Here is a 21,045-nt window from a genome sequence, read left to right as displayed (position 1 = left end):
AGGATAAGGGTGGGACAGCATGATCAGTTATGGTGGAACTTGAGCAGGGCTGGACCATCTAATAGGACGGCCTAATCGGAACTTGTTCATATTGGATTTGAAGACGACCATGTTATAGTCAGCTGCAAAGCAAACACATGGTATTGCGTTCCACAAAGAGATACTTCTAGGAAAGAAATTCTGCTCATAGAATTTTCGTTTACTGTACATGCATGCATATAAGTCGATGTGTCTTTTAAGACCCAAAATTGTGTCATTTTAGATATTATCTGTGTATAAGTCGATGTGCATTTTAAGACCCAAAATTGTGTCATTTTAGGTATTATCTGTGTATAAGTCGATGTGCATTTTAAGACCCAAAATTGTGTCATTTTAGGTATTATCTGTGTATAAGTCGATGTGCATTTTAAGACCCAAAATTGTGTCATTTTAGGTATTATCTGTGTATAAGTCGATGTGCATTTTAAGACCCAAAATTGTGTCATTTTAGGTATTATCTGTGTATAAGTCGATGTGCATTTTAAGACCCAAAATTGTGTCATTTTAGGTATTATCTGTGTATAAGTCGATGTGCATTTTAAGACCCAAAATTGTGTCATTTTAGGTATTATCTGTGTATAAGTCGATGTGCATTTTAAGACCCAAAATTGTGTCATTTTAGGTATTATCTGTGTATAAGTCGATGTGCATTTTAAGACCCAAAATTGTGTCATTTTAGGTATTATCTGTGTATAAGTCGATGTGCATTTTAAGACCCAAAATTGTGTCATTTTGGGTATAATCTGTGTATAAGTCGATGTGCATTTTAAGACCCAAAATTGTGTCATTTTAGGTATTATCTGTGTATAAGTCGATGTGCATTTTAAGACCCAAAATTGTGTCATTTTAGGTATTATCTGTGTATAAGTCGATGTGCATTTTAAGACCCAAAATTGTGTCATTTTGGGTATTATCTGTGTATAAGTCGATGTGCATTTTAAGACCCAAAATTGTGTCATTTTAGGTATTATCTGTGTATAAGTCGATGTGCATTTTAAGACCCAAAATTGTATCATTTAGGTATTATCTGTGTATAAGTCGATGTGTCTTTTAAGACCCAAAATTGTGTCATTTTAGGTATTATCTGTGTATAAGTCGATGTGCATTTTAAGACCCAAAATTGTGTCATTTTAGGTATTACCTGTGTATAAGTCGACTGTAGATTCTTGACAAGTTAAATGGTCCATCTCATGGCTCTTTTTTGCACAGATAATTTTCTTTTTGTTAGTTTTTTTTTTTTTTGTAAGACATTTTTTAAATTGTTTCTCGGCATCCACGAGCGATAATACATGCATTTATTTGTGGTCTATTCGATTTTCATATATAGAAGTTAGAACCAACCTGCTGCACACTTACATGCAACGGACACAAACGTTGCTAATCCGACATTCTGATCAATGACATGCTGTAGATGCCAGGCGCAGTTACTGTTTCTAGACATAATTTATGTTACGTACGATAATAATGTAAACACGTTGCATGAGCCGTAATATACCGTAATAATGTGAACGTATGTGTTAAGTACCATTAAATGGTTTCATTAAATTGTTAAAACTTGTTCAACTTAGGGGATAACGACATATTGCAAACACTACATTTTCTAACTACAAAAATAAAAAAAAAAACCCTGTCATATCATCACCGAATACATCATATCAAACTTAGACCTATAGCCACGTCTAGAGAGTGAACATTGCAAGAGCTATTCCAATTATTATTAAGCCTCCCACTGAAAAACTGTGCATGTGCTTACATGCTGGCAAACACACTGCAGTGGGGTTTGGAAGAAGTGCGATTAATTACTAGGATCCCCGGTATATACCGAGTGCACAAAAAAATGGTATTTTCTGTTATGATCGAGTGCCGAATCGCTTTTTAACATTTCCAAAAATATTAACAAGCGATAATACATGCATTTATGTGTGGTCTCTTCGATTTTACTATATAGTAGTTAGAACCAACCTGCTGCACACTTACATGCAATGAATGTACACACATTGATCCCCCACTCTAAAGCCTAAAATATTTTCTGAATATTTTTCATACTTAAATCATTTATTTTATTTTCAATCCCTGGCAATGCCAGGACATGTATCCTGCACACATATCTGTCTACCGTACATACTTGTGTATAAGTCGATGTGCATTTTTGTGCATTTTTAAGACCAAAAACTGTGTAATTTTAGGTATTACCTGTGTATAAGTCGACTCAAGATTCTTGACAAGTTAAATGGTCCGTTTTATGGTTCTTTCTTGCACAGATAATTTTCTTTTTGGTGTTTTTATTTTTTGTGCAAAATTAAAAAAAATTCCAATGCATAGTTATTGAGAACAGTGCGGACGGACAAACGGACAAGGGCGAATTTACAGGTCCACCCTCCTTTTGTCGGGAGACCAATAAAATGTGTAGATAAAATGTATTTCTAGTTGTATTAATAAAACTATTCTTCATTTGCTTCATAGTTCTGGATATGACCTTAAACTATATCCAGTGGTGAGGCCCCAGCTTGCGGGCTTTGGGGAGTGTGGAGCCACCCTTTAATTACCATTGCTCCCAGGTCCACTCTGACCCGGAGTAGTAGTACCTATTAGGGTCCCAACTATGGGTTGAATAGAAACCGACTTGAAGACAACAAATATATTCTATCAAAAAAATTTTTCTTTAAAATCTTTGGATTCGGCATTAAATAACCCGAAAAGGGTTGATATGCCGTAAAACAAAAATAACCAACCATTTGCTTCAGTTTGCCTTTCCGTTACAATTCTGCATTGTACTGCCTTCTAGAAATTATGTTTAATTACACCTAACCCATCTTTTACCGGATCATCTTTAGTAATTTTTGGAATTTATACTAATTTCGACATGATACGTGAGTATGTCATGTTTTCACCTGAAATGTGTTGGTTTAAAAAAAAAAAACATCACTAATCTACACAAACATTTAAACTTTTTATTAAATCTTGGTGCTGGTGTGATTAGGATTGCATTACTAACCAGCAGAGTGTTTCCACTGTCGACCAACGGAAGTGTCTATCAGACGTGCGCACGCAGTGTGATGTATAGAAGGGGGAAAGTTCCCCTGTTTATAGAAAGAAAGTTGGGAAGACTTCAATTTTCTTTTTGTGGTACTTGTAAGCATTGAATCCATTCATCCATCCAGCAGGCCATTCGGCATTTGCCCGGTTGTAAAATACGCTTAAATAAATGTCACGTAACATGCAGCTGCAGCTGAGATTGAACTCACTACACGAGTTTGTAGTATGATTCAAATCTTGTCGGTAGCTGAAGACTTGATGCTTCGCCAGGGCTATCAAGGGTATTTTTTATCGTGACGCCATCAGTAGATACGGTGCCTATCACGGCTTGAGAAAAGGATAGACTGTGTCAGTTTCTCAATCTGGTATTTTACCTTGCATTACATACAGTGCCTTGCCTTCCCAAATGGTCACCCATCTGGTACTGGCCAGGCTCGACGTTGCTTAACTTCAGTGATCTGGGACGAACCGGTGTGTCAACGTGATTTTGCTTTTTTTTTTTTTTTAAATTTTTTTTTTTACATGGGGGTCACCACTTATAAAGGCCCGAAGGCCACTCAGGGATAAGGGTTATTGCGTGTACAGTAATCAATGAGATAGTATTGTAGTAATCATTAGTATTGGGGGTTTTGAAAGAGTATCTTACTTAAGGGAGTGGTTTGTCAGGAGTTTGTTTATGTTGGACTTGAAGACGTCCAAGTTGTAGTCAGGTGGGAAACAGGCAAGCGGCAGAGAGTTCCACTGGTGTGCAGTTCTAAGAAAGAAGCTTTGCTCATGGAATCTACGTTTGGATTTAGGCACAGATAAAGAGTGGGGAAAATTATTGACAGTAGTTTCAGCCAGACGGGTGTTTCTCGTGAAAGATTGGTGAGGAGGGACGAGGGATTGGAGCTCAGACGAGCACCTGCAATGGAAATAACGATAGAACAAAGACAGGCTCGCAACGTCTCTTCTGTGAGAGAGAGGTTGCAGGGAAGAGAAAAGGGAATCCCCCACTAAACCACAAAGTCTATTTTGTACTCTGTCAAGGCAGGATAGGCTGTTTTTAGCAGCTCCTGCCCAGGTGTGGCAGCAGTACTCCATCCTTGGACGTACTTTGCTGTATACTAATTGAAGCATTGAATACACACAGTCTATATCTGTAACAGAGAGATGAAACTTTATATACAAGGGTTGTTCCGAAAAGTAAAGTGTCCTATTTTTTTCTTTTAACTCAAAAAGTTGAAGCGCTACGACGACGGGAGTGGTCCCATTAAAACAAGCAACCTTTTGTTCTCCAAAATTTATTTTTCTACATAGTCACCACCATTCTCAATGCACTTTTGCTAGGAATTCTATGATGCATCTCTGCTTCTGATGCACGTTCATGACGGGTTGGTTTCTTAGAATATCACGCCGTCAATATCTGCAACAGAGAGATGAAACTTTCAGGTCATGAATGCATGTTCTTTCATCATAACAGTGCAATTTGCAATCCTCTCTGGGCGGAATAAAATATTAAAATGAATTTGTTTTTTTAACACCCATTTTTTATTAATTATTTTTTATCAATTATCTTTTATATTTTTTTTTTAATTGATTATTAATTATTTTTTATTAATTATTTTTTATTATTTATTATTTTTTTAAATTTTTATTATTATTTTTATTTTTTATTAATTTTTTATATTAATTATTTTTTATTAAATATTAATTATTTTTTATTATTTTTTATTATTTTTTAAAATTATTTTATCATTTATTATTTTTTATTTTTATTATTATTTTATTATTATTTTTTATTTATTTTTAATTTTTTATTGATTATATTTTATTTTTTATGTTAATTATTTTTTATTAAATATTTTTATTAAATATTAATTATTTTTGATTAATTATTTTTTATTATTATTTATTAATTATTTTTTTATTTTTTTTATTTATTGATTATATTTTCTTATTTTTTATTAATCATTTTTTATCAATTATTTTTTTGTCTTAATTTTTTATTAATTATTTTTATCAATTATTTTTTTGTCTTAATTTTTTATTAATTATTTTTATCAATTATTCAGATTTTTTATTTTTTATTATTTTTTATTAATTATTTTTAATTATTCAGATTTTTAAAATGACTAAAATCATACTTTTCATACTTTAATACTAATTTTCTTATTTTTTTTCTTTTTACTAAAAGGTTTTGATGCGTTAAGAAATGTAATTGACCACAAAACGCAGAAAGATCTTGGGGTCCCACGGCCACTCTTACAGGTAAGTCTAGAGATTGGGTTTTATTTGGTGATATCTAGGGCCGTGACAACAGCATATTCTTTTCACTGTTTTCACTCTTGAGTATATATCCGTTTAATATCTTATATGGTTTTATATGGACGGATGTGGTTCTCGGTTGATTAAATGTGTCTCACTGTGTCGGATATATACCCGAGAGTCAAAAGATTGAAAAGAATATTCTATTGTCACAACCCTAGTGATAACACATATTGATAGATATAATTTATAAAACTCACTATGTCTGTCTGTCTGTTCTGCCACTATTTTGTTTATTTTTTGATTTTTGAGCGATTATCGAGATGACCATCTATTGTTGGACATTTTTTGTTCTAAATTTAGATTTGGTACTACTACTTGCGTTTCAAATGAATAAACACTTTAAAGTAAGTTAAAACACACAAAAATGTTATCCAGTTAGGTAGAAAAGTAACATATCTTGCCTTTGGTAACATTTATTTGTTATATATATATATATATATATTTTTATAATTTTTTTTTTAACCACCTTTTTGTATTATTTTCTACACTGTTTATTTTTTTCAAATATGGTTGGGCTAAATATTAAATAAAAACAAATATTCTGCTTTTTCCTTCCTTAGTTTGTCCATATGTTATGCTTTCCGTAATTAGATATTCGAAAATGAGGCAACACCAAAGGGAGGTCACTTTCATATTCTTGTCTAGTGATGTATTCATCTAATATATAAAAGGCACTATGTCTGTCTGTCTCCATATTTTCAAACTCTCTCTCTTCCGAAAGTAAAAGTCGCTGAGCAGCGCTAGGGGGTCTCAAATGATTGGATTTTTTATGGACTGTTCTTTTATGTCTCAGCTTTGTAAGTATAAAAGATATATATATATATATATATATATATATATATGAGCAAACAGTTAATAAAATATGTTAAAAAACACTTTGAAATGAGTTAAAAACATATTTAATCTGAAAAGGACTATCCATTTATCTAGTGTTTCCTTTTCAGATTAAATGTTTTTAACTCATTTCAAAGTGTTTTTTAACATATTTTATTAACTGTTTGCTCATATTATAAGCTCTATTTCCTATTTGGTTTAATCGAGCTTTTACATCTGGCTGAGATAATTTTATAAATATTATTTCTTTAATATTTATAATATACTTTAATTTTACCATCTTGGATCATTTTGGCAAATTTAATTGTAATTTTTATTTTATATATATATATATATATATATATATATATATATATATATATACCGTTTTATATATATATATATTATTACCGTTTTTTGGTCTGCTTAGTTACATATGTTTCCACTACCAGAATTAAAGAACCGATAGTTTCTTCAGACTTGGCAGACTAAAGAAATATTATAAGGAAGTAGAGATAAAGAGAACAAAGTCAAATTATAATCAGCCAACTGTAAATTTGCATATTCAAGAGAGAAAACGTGAATTTAACGAGGTTATTGAGAATGCTTAATAGAAAATTTATTGATATCGACAAATTTACATAGTCATAACACTGGGCATGCTAATGTTTCAGACAGATGGTTGGTCAAGACCACAAGTCTTTGTCAGGCGACTTAATAAAATTTGTCTTCCACTGAAGGGATCCAGTTTTTAAATGCTAAAAACCGGACTCCTTCAGTGGAAAACAAACTTTATTAAGTCGCCTGATGAGAACTTGTGGTCTTGACCAATCATCTGTCTGAAACATTAGCATGTCCAGTGTCGTGACCATGTAATTTTGTCTATATCAATAAATATATATATATATATATATATATATTGGCTCTACAATAGTGTTGAGCACTCTTTTCCGGTTTTTACTAAATATCAGAATAATGAGATGAATCCTGTGGTACAACATACTTTTGGGAGATAGTATTTTTATATAAGACAATCCCAGCCAAATAAAATTGCTCAATATACTAGATAAAACAAATTAAAATTTACATTTCTTATATTTAAATTTCAGTCAGAAAAAAAAGTAATTTCCAAAATAAAAATTTCTTATTTCGACAAAGAATACAATATTTATATTATTTTCCTTAATCCAAGGCTCATCTCCTCAGAGGAAAGTCATTAGCAAAATGTTAATTCTGGTTTATATCAAACCAGAATTAATATTAATATATTTCTGGAATGGTAAACATCAAGATATTACATTCTTTTCTATTTTGCCTTGGAATGTAAACATTTCTTTGTTTTCGTGATAATTACAATTCTAGTCATTTTTATGGGACACAAGAATGTAGATCAAAGTTCATCTGAAATGCGCATGTGTGCACACCTCTGCTTTCAAATGTGTGCCGCCACATCTCCATATCCAACGCCATGAGTTAGAATCAAAATCAAAGCATTTAGCACTTCAGCTGCATTTACTACTGTTTGAGTTATCGACAAATGAAATTAAAAATTAAACCACTTCAAATTATGAATGAACTTGTGCATGCGCAAAAGTAATAGAAATATGTTGGCAAATTGAAATGAAAATTTTGCATTTCAACTTGCCGACATATTTCTGTACGCATTATTCATCTATCCAAACAAGTATTTTACTCGTTATAAAACATTACTATTTTCTCTTAATTTCTGTTTTATGTGACCAGTAGTTTAAAAGTTTATCGGTTAAATATTTACACACACACACACATACATCAACTGTTTTATTTATATAGATATGCAGGGTAGAACGATAAATTTGTCGCCCTAAAGAAAGCAGCACTACAGTTTTATTTAAACACTTTTATGAAAAAAAAAAATGAATTCAGGTAACTTGATTATGTAGTAGAGCTGACATCTGTTTAATGTAGCCGCCTTCAGCCTCAATCACCGCCTCAATATGGGTCTGGAACTGGGAGCGTGCCTTTTCCACAAGCGCTGACTGGAGTTCAGCGAATACTTGGTGATCAGGCTGGCTTTGTTGTTGTGGGAGGTCATGTTCGTGATGTTCTCGATGTATAAACAAACAAAGTTGTTCGGCAGGTTCAGGTCAGGGGAGTTTGTTTGCATTGCGCGCAAGTCTATTTTTGTATTTTCTGGGGTCCTTGAAACCTAATTGATCCGATGATTCAAGCTCAGAAGTAGCGGACTTCAATTTTTCAAAGGCAGAAGTGATGAGCGTGACATCATCGATGAGTAATGAATATTAGCAACTAGTGTTACTTGTAGACGTTCTAGTTCTTTCATTTGCAAAATATATGATTATTACTACTTACTTGCCTCCCCATGAGATCAGAGTTAGACACAAGATCGGTTTTTAATGTGAGGAAAATCCAGCTCCTCAAAGTGGGGCACTCTGGATAGGAACAAAAATAAAAATTGTCTCAGTCATGAAAGATTTTTTTCTCCACTGGCTGGGGACAGAAAAAGTGAAATGTAGCATCAGAACAGATACTAGACTTTGATCCTAGCCTGAAGGTCCTGGATATGACCTTAAACTATATCCAGTGGTGAGGCCCCAGCTTGTGGGCTTTGGGGAGTGTGGAGCCACCCTTTAATTACCATTGCTCCCAGATCCACTCTGACCCGGAGTGGTAGTACTTGTTAGGGTCCCAACTATGGGTTAAATAGAAACCAATGTGAAAACAACAAATATATTCTATTAAAAAATTTTTTCTTCAAAATCTTTGGATTCAGCATTTAATAACTCGAAAAGGGTTGATAGGCCCTAAAATAAAAACAACCAACCAACCAACCTAGCCTGAAAGCCAAGTCTCTCTAATGTGATCATCGATCTGTGCATACATTCTTCTTTTTATAATTTTTTTCCTTTTTCTTGCCATGACGTAATCTCGCACACAGCTCGGTCATTTGCATACCGTTGCCATTCACACGTCCGCACTCTATTACACTAGTATTGGTCACTAATGTGACCTTTTTATTTGACCTCAGCACTAATTTGATCTTTGAACTTTGATATTTTTATTTTTCATATGATCTTTTATTTGGTTTGGGCAATAATTTGACCTTTGATTTTTTTTTTTTTTTTTCTTTTTTTTTTCTTTTTTTTTTCTTTTTTTAATTCCAGAGTACCGTGACCGTTGATCGCAATATCCAAGAACTGCAAACTTTGATGCACGACTTGCCTGATTATGCGGAACAATTCTTGAACATGATTTGCAAGATTCTGGAAGAATACCGAGACACTTGCCATTCGGCTTACAGGGGTACAGTCCTCATTCCCTTTTTATCATGACCCTTTTTTTATTTTTGTTATTACCTCATTGTTATGACTTTGTTTTTTTTCAAAGATTTATGATATGTCATAACGTTTCTCCATATTTTTTTTTTCAAAGATTTATGATATGTCATAACGTTTCTCCATATTTTTTTTTTTTCGAAGATTTATGATATATCATAACGTTTCTCCATATTTTTTTTTTTTTTCAAAGATTTATGATATGAATGTACGTTTTTGTTTTCTTTGGTTTTTTTTCTCGAAAATTTCTAATACGTCATAAGGTTTCTCCATTTTTGTTTTTTTTTCGAAGATTTATTATATGTCATAATGCTTCTCCATATTTTTTTTTTTTTTCAAAGATTTATTATATGTCATAAGGTTTCTCTATTTTTGTTATTTTTCGAAGATTTATTATAAATCATTACGTTTCTCCATATTTTTTTTTTTTTTCGAAGATTTATGATATGTATGTACGCTTTTGTTTTCTTTGTTTTTTTTTCTCGAAAATTTATAAGGTTTCTCTATTTTTTTTTTTTTTCGAAGATTTATTATATATCATTTATGATATGTCATAATATTTAGTGGAAATGAAATACAAGGTGTTCCAAAGTCTTGGGCACATTTTCACATTGAATATCTCAAACTATTAAAGATAAGTATATTAAAAGAAATGAAAAAAAAAAAATCTTATAAAAATCTTAATGCATTTCGATTTAAAATGGTATCACTTTCATCTTACTATCATTCATAGTTAAGCAGATATGTGGACTTGAAATGTGACCAAGATTTTTGGAACATGCTGTATATTGAACAGAAAAACATATATAACAAATAAAGAATGCAGTTATACAGCAATCTAACTGCCAAGACTATATAACTTGTGCATAACTCTTAAAAGGCATATTCCCCAGGTCTTTATAATAAGTGGAATAGTTCATTATTATCCGTAAGGTGGTCACCACAACTCTATAAAATTCACATCTTTCGGTCAAGAGGAGTGAATTGCAGTTCTACATCAAGTGTAAATCTGCGCCCAGAAAGTGTTGTGGATCGATGAAGATGCAGAAAGACACAACTCGGTATTTTGTGGAAATGAAAAATATTAAACAAAAAAACAAAAACAAATACAACAAAATAAAGCACATGGATATACGTCAGTTCGACTGCCAAGCGTGTGCAAGTTATTCATAATGCTGAGAGACATATTCTCCTGGTTTTTATAGAAGAGTTCATTGTTATCCATAGGGTGATCACCACGACATAAGTATAAAACTTTAACTGGGAGTTCTTAAGTCTAAGTTGGTTCCTAAGTCTAAGTGAGTTCATCCTAAGTCTAAGCCGGCTCACCCTAAGTCTAAATTGGTTGACACTAAGTCTAAGTTAGTGACTATTCTGGTTTATTTGAACATAGTTTGAAAAATTGTTAACTTTAAAAAAAAATATTGTTTGGGTTTTGTGTGTGCATGATTTGTGTATAACTTGTGAACAGTCTTCAAGTCCAATGTAAACAAGTTCTTGATGAGTCGTCCCCTTAAGTAATCCAATTTACCAAATTTCCACTACTGACGATTACCACAATATTGCCCTATTATACACTCATTAACCCTTATCCTCGAGTGGCCTCCAGATCTTGATAAGTGGTGACTCCTTTGTAAAAAAAAAAAACAAAAAAAAAAAATCCTGGTGTTTCTAGTAAGAGGAATACTTCATATGACGGACACCACAAGACTCCACCCCCTCACCTTCCCAAACGTTAACTCCATAAGGGTCTCAGTATCGTTTCCTTTTAGGGTTTATCGTACTAAGATTGGGTGATTTTAATTTTCTTTTGAAAGTTGACTTTCGATATAAGCCCCTGACCAGTACGGGTTATCAGCACATCTAAGAATAAGTGGTGGATGTAGTTTGCTTGAAGCATTCTATAGTATGTATTAAATGAAATGTGTAGAAGGCGGTACAATGCTTTGGTTCAAACGCACTGCTGTAAACTCTTCACGCTGTTTACAGAAGCGCGTTTGAACCAAAGTCAAATAAATATCTGACGAAGAAATCTTTCTTGAAATATCATATAACATGGATATCCCATCAGACCGGCTTCCCTAGGTGACGATAGTGCAAATATAAATATAATGTGTATATGAAATGCGTGAATGTGTACACATGTATTTGTAAGTTGTACGAATAAAACTTTCTCATTTGCTTGAGCATGTGTCTTTCCGTTACCTCTGCATTGTACCACCTTCAACACATTTCATTTAATTACATCTAGAAATGGTAATTTGTTATGTTCTTTTTCTATCGTGAACTGTATAGATGGATTGATAGAGTTCACATGGTCAAGTAATGTTTGAACATCTTCCTGGTGCGGCCAGACTATGACTCTCTCATCCACATATCGCAACCACATTGCTGGCATGAGTGATTTTGATCCTAACGCCATTTCCTCAAAGTATTCCATGTATACCTTCCTGGCAATATATATCAGATCTCATCACGAAGTATGTAGTGTCTATGCAGAAGGTCGACATCTCAATTATATTATCAATTGGGATGCAAGTGCGTTCCTTCAGTGAAGCATCCGAAGTCAGCTTATCTCGTGCAGCTGTCAGTCTTATGAGAGTACTTTTGTGAACAAACTTCAAGTCCAATGTAAACAAGTTCTTGATGAACCATTCCACTTCAGTTAACAAATTTACCAAATTTCCATTACTAACGATTACTATATTGTCCAATTGACTACTGTACACTCTGACCCTTATCCTCGAGTGGTCTCTGGGCCTTGATAAGTAGTGATGCCTATGTAAAAAAAAAAAAAAAAAAACTTACTCCATCTGGACTTGCCATCTGAAGAAGGTTGGCCAAAACGTTACGCTATGTAAAGAAAAAAAAAAAAAAAAAACTTACTCCATCTGGACTTGCCATCTGAAGAAGGTTGGCCAAAACGTTATGCTATGTAAAGAAAAAAAAAAAAAAAAAACTTACTCCATCTGGACTTGCCATCTGAAGAAGGTTGGCCAAAACGTTATGCTATGTAAAAAAAAAAAAAGAAAAAAAAAAAAAAAACTTACTCCATCTGGACTCGCCATCTGAAAAAGGTTGGCCGAAACATTGTGAAAACAACATTCAAGATGAGAACAGTAGTCCTAGAAATCCAAATAATCTGGATAGCCAATCCCTATCTAAAAACTTCAGAAATGTGTAACGTCTTATTCTTCTATTTCTGCAGGAATTGTCCAGTATGATTCCGACGAGAAACGGATTATAAGTGCAATGTGGGCCAAAGACGAAGACATCAGCCGTTTCCTCAGGTGAGTGCGATGACGTTTCCTTTGACTAACCATCCTCTCAAATACACAACCTGCATATGGTCCATCTGTGGCTTGCAGAAAATCATGGCATGACTTTAATTGCTTCACAAGTTTCTGAATTTTATTTATTTTCTAATAAGACCATAAAGAAATGAAAATAAAGAGAGAGCAGCTAGTTACACTTTTGTGTATGGTTGGTATATCTATCTTTCTAGTTAGTTTAATTTAAATTCTCTTTTTATATATATATACTAGCATGGGTGCCCGGTGTTGTCCGGGTGTTTGGAGATGTATGCTGAGCAAAAAAAAACAAAAACAAAAAAAAAACGGTCAATTTTTTTAACTTTGACTCCTATTATGACCCCTTAAAATTTATTGTTTTGGGCTCAAATTGAGTTATTAAGTTAGATCCATGTCCAAGGAACCTATATCTAAAATTTCAAGTGTTTAGGCCCAAAATTGTCGGAGGAGTTTGGTAGAGTTCTCAAAAGTCAAATCGTTGAACTTTGACCCCTTAACAGCCAAATTTCTGGCCGAAAACCGATCACATCGATTTTCCTAAATCTCAGTATCCTGTATATCAAATTTCGAGTCTGTAGACTGAAAATTAAGAGTTATTGCGAAGGAAAATGTACACAGACACACAGACACTTTCACTTTTATATATATATATATATAACACGGAAATTACATAATTGTCGATGCAATAATTTATTTCAACCTTATGGTATTTTCAAGCATCTAAACTAGACAATTACATTTTTGATTTTGTCTAGTTTAGATGCTTGAAAATACCATAAGGTTGAAATAAATTATTGCATCGACAATTATGTAATTTCCGTGTTATATTTTTATGTTATTGCTCTGTTTACCACATTGAGCTCTCATACCCGGATTTCCTCCTGGAATTATTCCATTATAACACTATATATATATATATATATATATATTTAGTCATCGACATACAGTCCTGTTTCGTTGTATCACAACTCATCAGTGCTGCTAGACTAGCATCTCCCCCAAGCCAAGGATTGAACCTAGAACCTTCGTGTTGACAGTTGGCAGTTCTCCCACTCGACCACAGAAGGGACGCCCACAAATAACTTGTCGGAATGTCTATTTAAATAGACACCCGCCACCACTTTTACAGTGCTCAAACCGTGTGTTTGTAAACAAACAAACAACGAGCTTCGCAATTAAGTAGCGGGTGAGATTATTTATGACAGTGCTCTACCGAAAGAGGGGGGCTTAAAATATATTTGTAGTCATTTGAATTTTAATTGAAATATTCTAGTGTTCACGTCAATTGAAAAAAATAACTTCCAAGTGTGTGTATATATATATATATATATATATATATATATATATAGACAGGCGGCAAAAGAAAGTCCGCACTTGTAAGTTATTTTTTTCAATTGACGTGAACACTAGAATATTTCAATTAAAAGTCAAATATGAACAGGTAAAATTATAGAGGAATAAAAGGCGAATCAAATGAGGTATAGTTTGTTTAAACAGTTACATTAAATTTAGCTTAAATTTGCCGTTTTTGAAAAAATTACAAGTGCAGACTTTCTTTTTGCCGGCATTATATATATATATATATATATATATATATAATTTTACTATCCTATTTTTACTCTCTATATATATATGTATATATAGTAAAAATAGGATAGTAAAATTACACATGAATAACACTGAACATTAATTATGAACTGTTTAGAATATAGTTAATCAAATTATATTTTCACATATATTTCTTTGAGTTTATTGTCGGCAATATCTAGACCATATTTTAAAGTATGTTGTATTATGGATTTAAATAGCAGCAACCTGTTCAGATCGTAATCTCAGAGTAATAAATGGGAAAAAAATGTTTTTTTTTGTATTTATTCATATATTACTATAATTATTATACAGTCGGTCGGGAAATTCCAACCCGGCTACGAAGCCATTCCTGACTCTATTAACAAGGAACAGACCACACGGCCAACGTTAACAAAGAGAAATACAGTTGAAATTAACATTTATACAAATATCTAGACAATGATTATAGTATCATGATCTGCGCATGTGAGCTTAAGTAACCGACTTTAATTTCAACTTGGAGTATTCAACAATAAGAACCGAATATATATATATATATATATATATATATATATATATATATATATATATAGATATATATATAGATATATATATATATTTTCATGTATTGAGAGATGTCCATTTATAAAAGACTTGTATTTTCATATATCAGGTCATTGCCGAGTTGGCGTAGTTTGCTCCCTACAGAGGGGCAGGAGTTAAATCGCACCGTGTGTTCCGAAGAAGAGATGCGAGCCCTGAATTCCAAAGAAGCTGTGATTCTCATCAGAAACCTGTCTACTGCAGAATCCCTCATTCCACAACAGGAGATCATTACGGACGTCACGCAGATGAGAACGGTTGCCAACGTCCACGAGAGCTTGGTAAGTATAGGATGTTGAGAAAGGGTGAAAGCTATTTTTTTATTGGTGGCTTATCCGTACATGCGTCCATGTCTCCGTATGTGTCTATAATTTAACGTAGAATATTTAGATCCCCCACCGCCTTAAATAAAATACATTAACTTGCACCCACTGGATCTTGTGGAAATTCCATGGTTGCTTTCTTGTATCTGTATAAAAATATATTTGGATGGATCCATAAGTAATCCAATTTACCAAAGTAATCCACTACTAATGATTACTGCGATATTATCCCATTGACTACTGTCATTAACGAGTGGCCTCCAGGCCTTGATAAGTGGTGACTTCTATGTAGAAAAAAAAAAAAAATTGGTTTCTAGTAGTATTGTATGGGCTAGACCTCTACACCGCTATTTTTTAGCCAGCCTGAGAAATTGTCTTCAGATAGATGGGTGACTGGACAGTATAGGATCAGGTGGTCTGAGAGTTTGGTAAGTATCAAGGTGTTGAAAAGAGGTGAAAGCTGTATTATTATCGATACTTTATCTATACGTATGTCCATGTCTCCGTATATTTCTATGATTTAAAGTAGAATATTTAGACCCTCCCTCCTCCCCAACTCCCTATAATAAAATACATTAACTTGCACCCACTGGATCTTGTGGAAATTCCATGGTTGCTTTCTTGTATCTGTATAAAAATAAATTTGAATGGATCCATGATTGCTTTCTTGGATGGATCCGTATCGTACAATGTTTGGCGGACCTGAACGAGAATCATCTCCCATCTCCTCTAATTTTAACCAATATTCTGCAGTCGGTATTTTATTTTTACGACCTAACCCAGCATAGAATAAACACCCCAACTTCACCATGTTAAGAACGGCTTTCGGAATAAACACCCCCAACCTCGAAAACTATACTCCATACTAAAACATACTATAAAAATTGCGGGTGGGTGGGGGGTAATTCTTGTTCAGGTCTACCCAACGTTTTTTGTTGGCAATGGTTTTTGCTAGTGATGGGGTGATTCCAATAAGTTTTTTAATTCCGATACAATTACTGATACTCTTCTATGTTAATTTTTTTCTAATGTTTGAGCTTGATACAATTACTGATACTCTTCTATGTTAATTTTTTTCTAATGTTTGAGCTCGATACAATTACTGATACTCTTCTATGTTAATTTTTTTCTAATGTTTGAGCTCGATACAATTACTGATACTCTTCTATGTTCATTTTTTTCTAAATTTTTTAACTCGATACAATTACTGATACTCTTCTGTATTTTCTATTCCAATATAATTACTGAATTTGTTCTAAATTCCCGATTCAGATGCAATTACGAAATCTAATTCTTTTTTAAATTTCTAAGTATCGAGTTATAAAGTTATTTAAAATTATTGGATTAATGTTAATTTTCTTTTAAAACTAATTTTAAAAATGAATAGCAGTGCCTTGTCATCATATGTCGACAAACATTTGACATTTTTCATAAATAATTGAACCTAGGAATTTTTTTATGAAAAATTAAAACATAAAGATAAACAGGTAATTCATTTTAAGAGAAAATAAAAGGGCCCTCCCTCCCGTCCCCGATTTATTGACTATTATGTTCACTTACTTGTAGTGACATTCACCCGGGGTGGGTTGAGGGTTCTTCTTCGTTATTGCAGCGAAATTTCGAAAATTCAAATATTGAATTTCAAGTGAAACCAATGATGTCTACTAAATTGTCATGTTGCGATAATGAACATATCCAAAAATTATGAAAAATGATCAGGTAGAAAATAATTAATGAAAACAGTTTTCGAAGACAATTAGCAAAAATTTGTTTTTTGTAAAAATAAAAAAAAAATAATAAATATGAGTAACCGAAGAACGTCTGTCTTGTCCGCCATTTTGAAAACAATCTAAAAAAAAAAAAACACAAAGGGAGATAACTGAATAAGTGAAGCCTACAAGAATTGTATTGTAATGCTTAAGAATTCACATAAATTTCTTAAAACATTTTTTTGCCAAAATAAAACTACTTGATTGATTAAATTAATTTTTTTGGATATGATATTTTCCTTTTGGTATGGCTACATACATCATACAGATTTTTCTGTATTTTTTTTATTTTGTAATATACGGGGAATTCTAGATGAACCAAATTTTTTTTCCTTGTACGATATTCAAGTTATCTCCCCTGAATTATACTGACAATTATAAGGGAGAATGAACTTGGTCTATCTTTAGTTCATGTTTTTGTTATAAGGGAGATAACTCTTCATGCTTGTGTTTTATAAAAGTTGAATGTCAAACATTTTATGGTGTTTCTTCGCTATTTGAGCGAGGTTGAAAATCGAAATATTAAAACCAATGGTATCTACTTAGTTGTCATGTCACAGTAATGAACATATCCAAAACTTACAAAAACAAAATAAGGTACAAGACTGATTATTAATGAAAACAGTTTTCAAAGACAATTAGCGAAAATTAAGTTTTGCTAAATCGACTAAAGATTTTCAGTTTTCAGAAAATATTTACCTCCCTTTTGTTACGATTAGAACTCTCCGGTTTCTTTTTTTTTTTTTGCAAAACTCAATTCGTAAAACTCCATCCCCCTCTCCTGCTTGGACTGTTGATTGTTTTTGAACTTTTTGAAGTCGAAGGTAATATTTTTACTTTAATTGATTGTCAACATTCGGTTGATATGTTTTTGTTTTTTTTTAGCAAGTGAAAACAATTACTCATTTGTGTTTCATATCGTTGCTTACACCACACATATTGATCTCGATATGCACTCGCACACCTGCTTGCCAGTGCAGTTAAGCAACGTCGAGCCTGGCCAGTACCAGATGGGTTACCATTTGGGAAGGTGAGACACTGTATGTACTGTGAGGTAAAATACAAGGTTGGGAAACTGGCACGGTCTATCCTTCTCTCGAGGGTAGATAGGCCCCTCTTAAGCCATGGTAGGCAACCCATCTAGTGATGGCTTCATGATTAAAAGATAGCCTTGATCGCCCTAGCGAAGCATCGAGTGTTCAGATACGGACAAGATTTGAATTGCACTACAAACTTGTGTAATGAGTTTAATCTCGGCTTCGGTTACGTTTTTTTTCAGTTTCAATAGGAAAATAACCAAACAAACCTAAAATGAATAAACCCTAACCTTAACCCTAAACAGATCTTTCATCCTCACATTCTTCTGCATCTACAATCCTCAGCATTTTTTAACGTGTGTTTCACAAAACTATGCGTACATTTCATCCTCCATTTAAAAATTATTACATTTATTCCAAACAGACTGCTTCTCTCAAATACGTAGAAATTTATATCATAATCGATGACAAAAATGTAAGAAATAGACTGGCTGTACTTTATATATTACATAAATAACATTGTTTGTCTTATAGGAATGGTTTGCATACAGTTTGGTATCAGGAACCACCTCAGGACAAAAAGGCAAAGGAATGGTAAGTTTTCTTGAAATTTGCAAGAATTTTCTATTCTCTTTTTGTAATTCTGTCTTTAAAAGATACCCCCCCCTGCCCCGCAAAAAAACCAAAAAAAAAAAAAACAGTTGTGTACGTGTGTCAGAAGCAGAGATGGAGTTATTGAATTCCTAGCAAAAATGCATTGAGAATACTTGTGATATGTAGAAAAATAAATTCTGGAACCCAAAAAGTTGCTCGTTTTAATGGTACTACTCCTGTCTTTGTAGCTCTTCAACTTTTGGAGCTAAAAAAAATAGGAGGCTTTATTTTTGGAGCAACACTTATATGACAAGGTGCATTCTGAATGCTTATGTTGTTCATTGCTGGCAAAAAATGCTAGTGATATGTAGAAAAATAAATTCGGGAGCACAGAAGTCACTTGTCTTAATGGTATCACTCTGATATATTTTGCTTTTGATTGCAACTGATGACACCCAAGTCCATATATATATATATATATATATATATATATATATATAAAATAAAAATTACAATAAGTTTACCAAGGTAATCAAAATGGTAAACTTAAAATATATTATAAATATTAAAGAGTTAATATTTACAAGTAAAATAAACTCAGCCAGATGTAAAAGCTCAATAAAACCGAAAAGGAAATAGAGCTTATAATATGAACAAATGATTAATCAAAACATGTTAAAAGACATCTTGAAAAAGAGTTAAAAACATATTTAATTTTAAAAAAGGAAGCACAAGATAAGTGGATAGTCCTTAATCCGCGGAGTTTCGAAGAAATACTCTCCTTCTCATCAGAGGGCAGGAATTAGCAAAATGCAGGATCGGATTTTGCATCTAAAAGTATTTAATGAAACTACAAGTAAGTCACAGATCTTACTTGGTTAAAGAAAAAAGGGTGAGGTAAGGGGAACAGGAGGCAAAAGAAAAATGATAAAAAGATTTCACATGAATGGATAGTCCGGTGAAGGGTAAAAATCCAAAAATGGTAAATCCAAAACGGTCGAATTTAAAATATGTTTTTAACTCTTTTTCAAGATGTCTTTTAACATGTTTTATTAATCATTTGTTCATTTATATATATATATATATATATATATATATACGAGCAAACAGTTAATAAAACATGTTAAAATACACTTTGAAATGAGTTAAAACCATATTTAATCTGAAAAGGAAGCACTTGATAAGTGGATAGTCTGTTATCCGCAGAGTTTTGAAGAAATACTTTCCTTCTCATCAGAGGGTAGGAATTAGCAAAATGCGGGATCGGATTTTTCATGCAAAAGTATTTGATGAAACAACAAGTAAGTCAAAGATCTTACTTGATAACAAAAAAGTGAAGCAGAGGGAATATGGTGAAGAAAAAGGTGATTACACATGAATGGATAGTCTGGTGGAAGATAAATAATCCAGTGACGGTAAAATCCAAATCCAAAACTTCAAGAAAGTTAATTGAATTTCCTTGGATTTTACTTGTGCAAATGGAAATTCAATTAACTTTCTTGAAGTTATATTTTTGGATTGATTATATCACCGATTTATAAAACGAAAAAAAAAATCGTGAAAATAGTGTGAAAAAACAATCGCCTAAATTATCTTTAATTTTCGCGATTGTTTTTTTTCATGCTGTTTTCACAATTTTTTAAAAAATCTCTGCGTGTATGTTTGGCTTTTCAGTGTAAAAACAAAATTGAATCGTAGCAAAAATTTCTCTCCCTGGCACTCGTGTTGGGAACGTCTACAATTTTATTCAGTTTTTTATTTTGAAGTTAAATGGAAATGTTCATAGTTTAAAATAATAGTTTATAAATTTTTATTAATTTTAACGAAAGATAGATTATTGCAGTGCCATCAGCTATAATCGAAACTGAAACCAAAACTTATGAAGAATTCTTGCTAGAATTATTTTTACAAGAAATGGAAGTACATAACAATTAAATGACCCAGATGTAAGCGTGACACAGAAAATAACACGCACTATCATATTAATATATAGATGACTTGGGTGCCAGCAGCTAGAATCAAAGCCAAAACATAACTCTCCACCCTCATTCCTTAGCCTCTGAGCCACGCTCATGCACATACATACATACATACATGATGATAATTGCAACGTCTTGTCAGATGAGTGCCACTCCTTCAGACATTTAAAATCAATGAGCCCAAATGCCTGAGGGAGTATCTATACAAATATGATGTTACAGAGTCTTAGCTTTGTATGACAGCTAAGTCTCTCTCTCTGAGATCCAGCAACAAGCAAGAGCAAGATAGCCAGCAACAAATTAAACTGCAGACCAGCTTAATGCGGG

At 32.8% G+C, this 21,045-nt stretch overlaps 1 protein-coding gene across 4 annotated transcripts in view; it reads left to right on the top strand.

Moving 5' to 3' along the window:
* The window catches only part of LOC145267024 (exocyst complex component 4-like), a 195,533-nt gene that overhangs the window by 112,034 nt on the left and 62,454 nt on the right, over nucleotides 1-21,045 (top strand). For all 4 annotated transcript variants that reach the window (XM_080122954.1, XM_080122953.1, XM_080122952.1 and 1 more), the window contains 5 exons: nucleotides 5,252-5,325; nucleotides 9,363-9,501; nucleotides 12,742-12,823; nucleotides 15,087-15,297; nucleotides 18,680-18,739. In XM_080122954.1, coding sequence (XP_079979080.1) covers nucleotides 5,252-5,325; nucleotides 9,363-9,501; nucleotides 12,742-12,823; nucleotides 15,087-15,297; nucleotides 18,680-18,739 — 566 coding nt within the window. The remainder of the gene's footprint in view (nucleotides 1-5,251; nucleotides 5,326-9,362; nucleotides 9,502-12,741; nucleotides 12,824-15,086; nucleotides 15,298-18,679; nucleotides 18,740-21,045) is intronic.

This window comes from Euprymna scolopes, chromosome 42, assembly GCF_053919585.1.
Source record: "Euprymna scolopes isolate OS-2025 chromosome 42, ASM5391958v1, whole genome shotgun sequence".
Taxonomy (NCBI): Eukaryota; Metazoa; Mollusca; class Cephalopoda; order Sepiida; family Sepiolidae; genus Euprymna; species Euprymna scolopes.
Note: the sequence above shows the minus strand (reverse complement) of the source record. Positions and strands in the feature narration are given on the sequence as shown.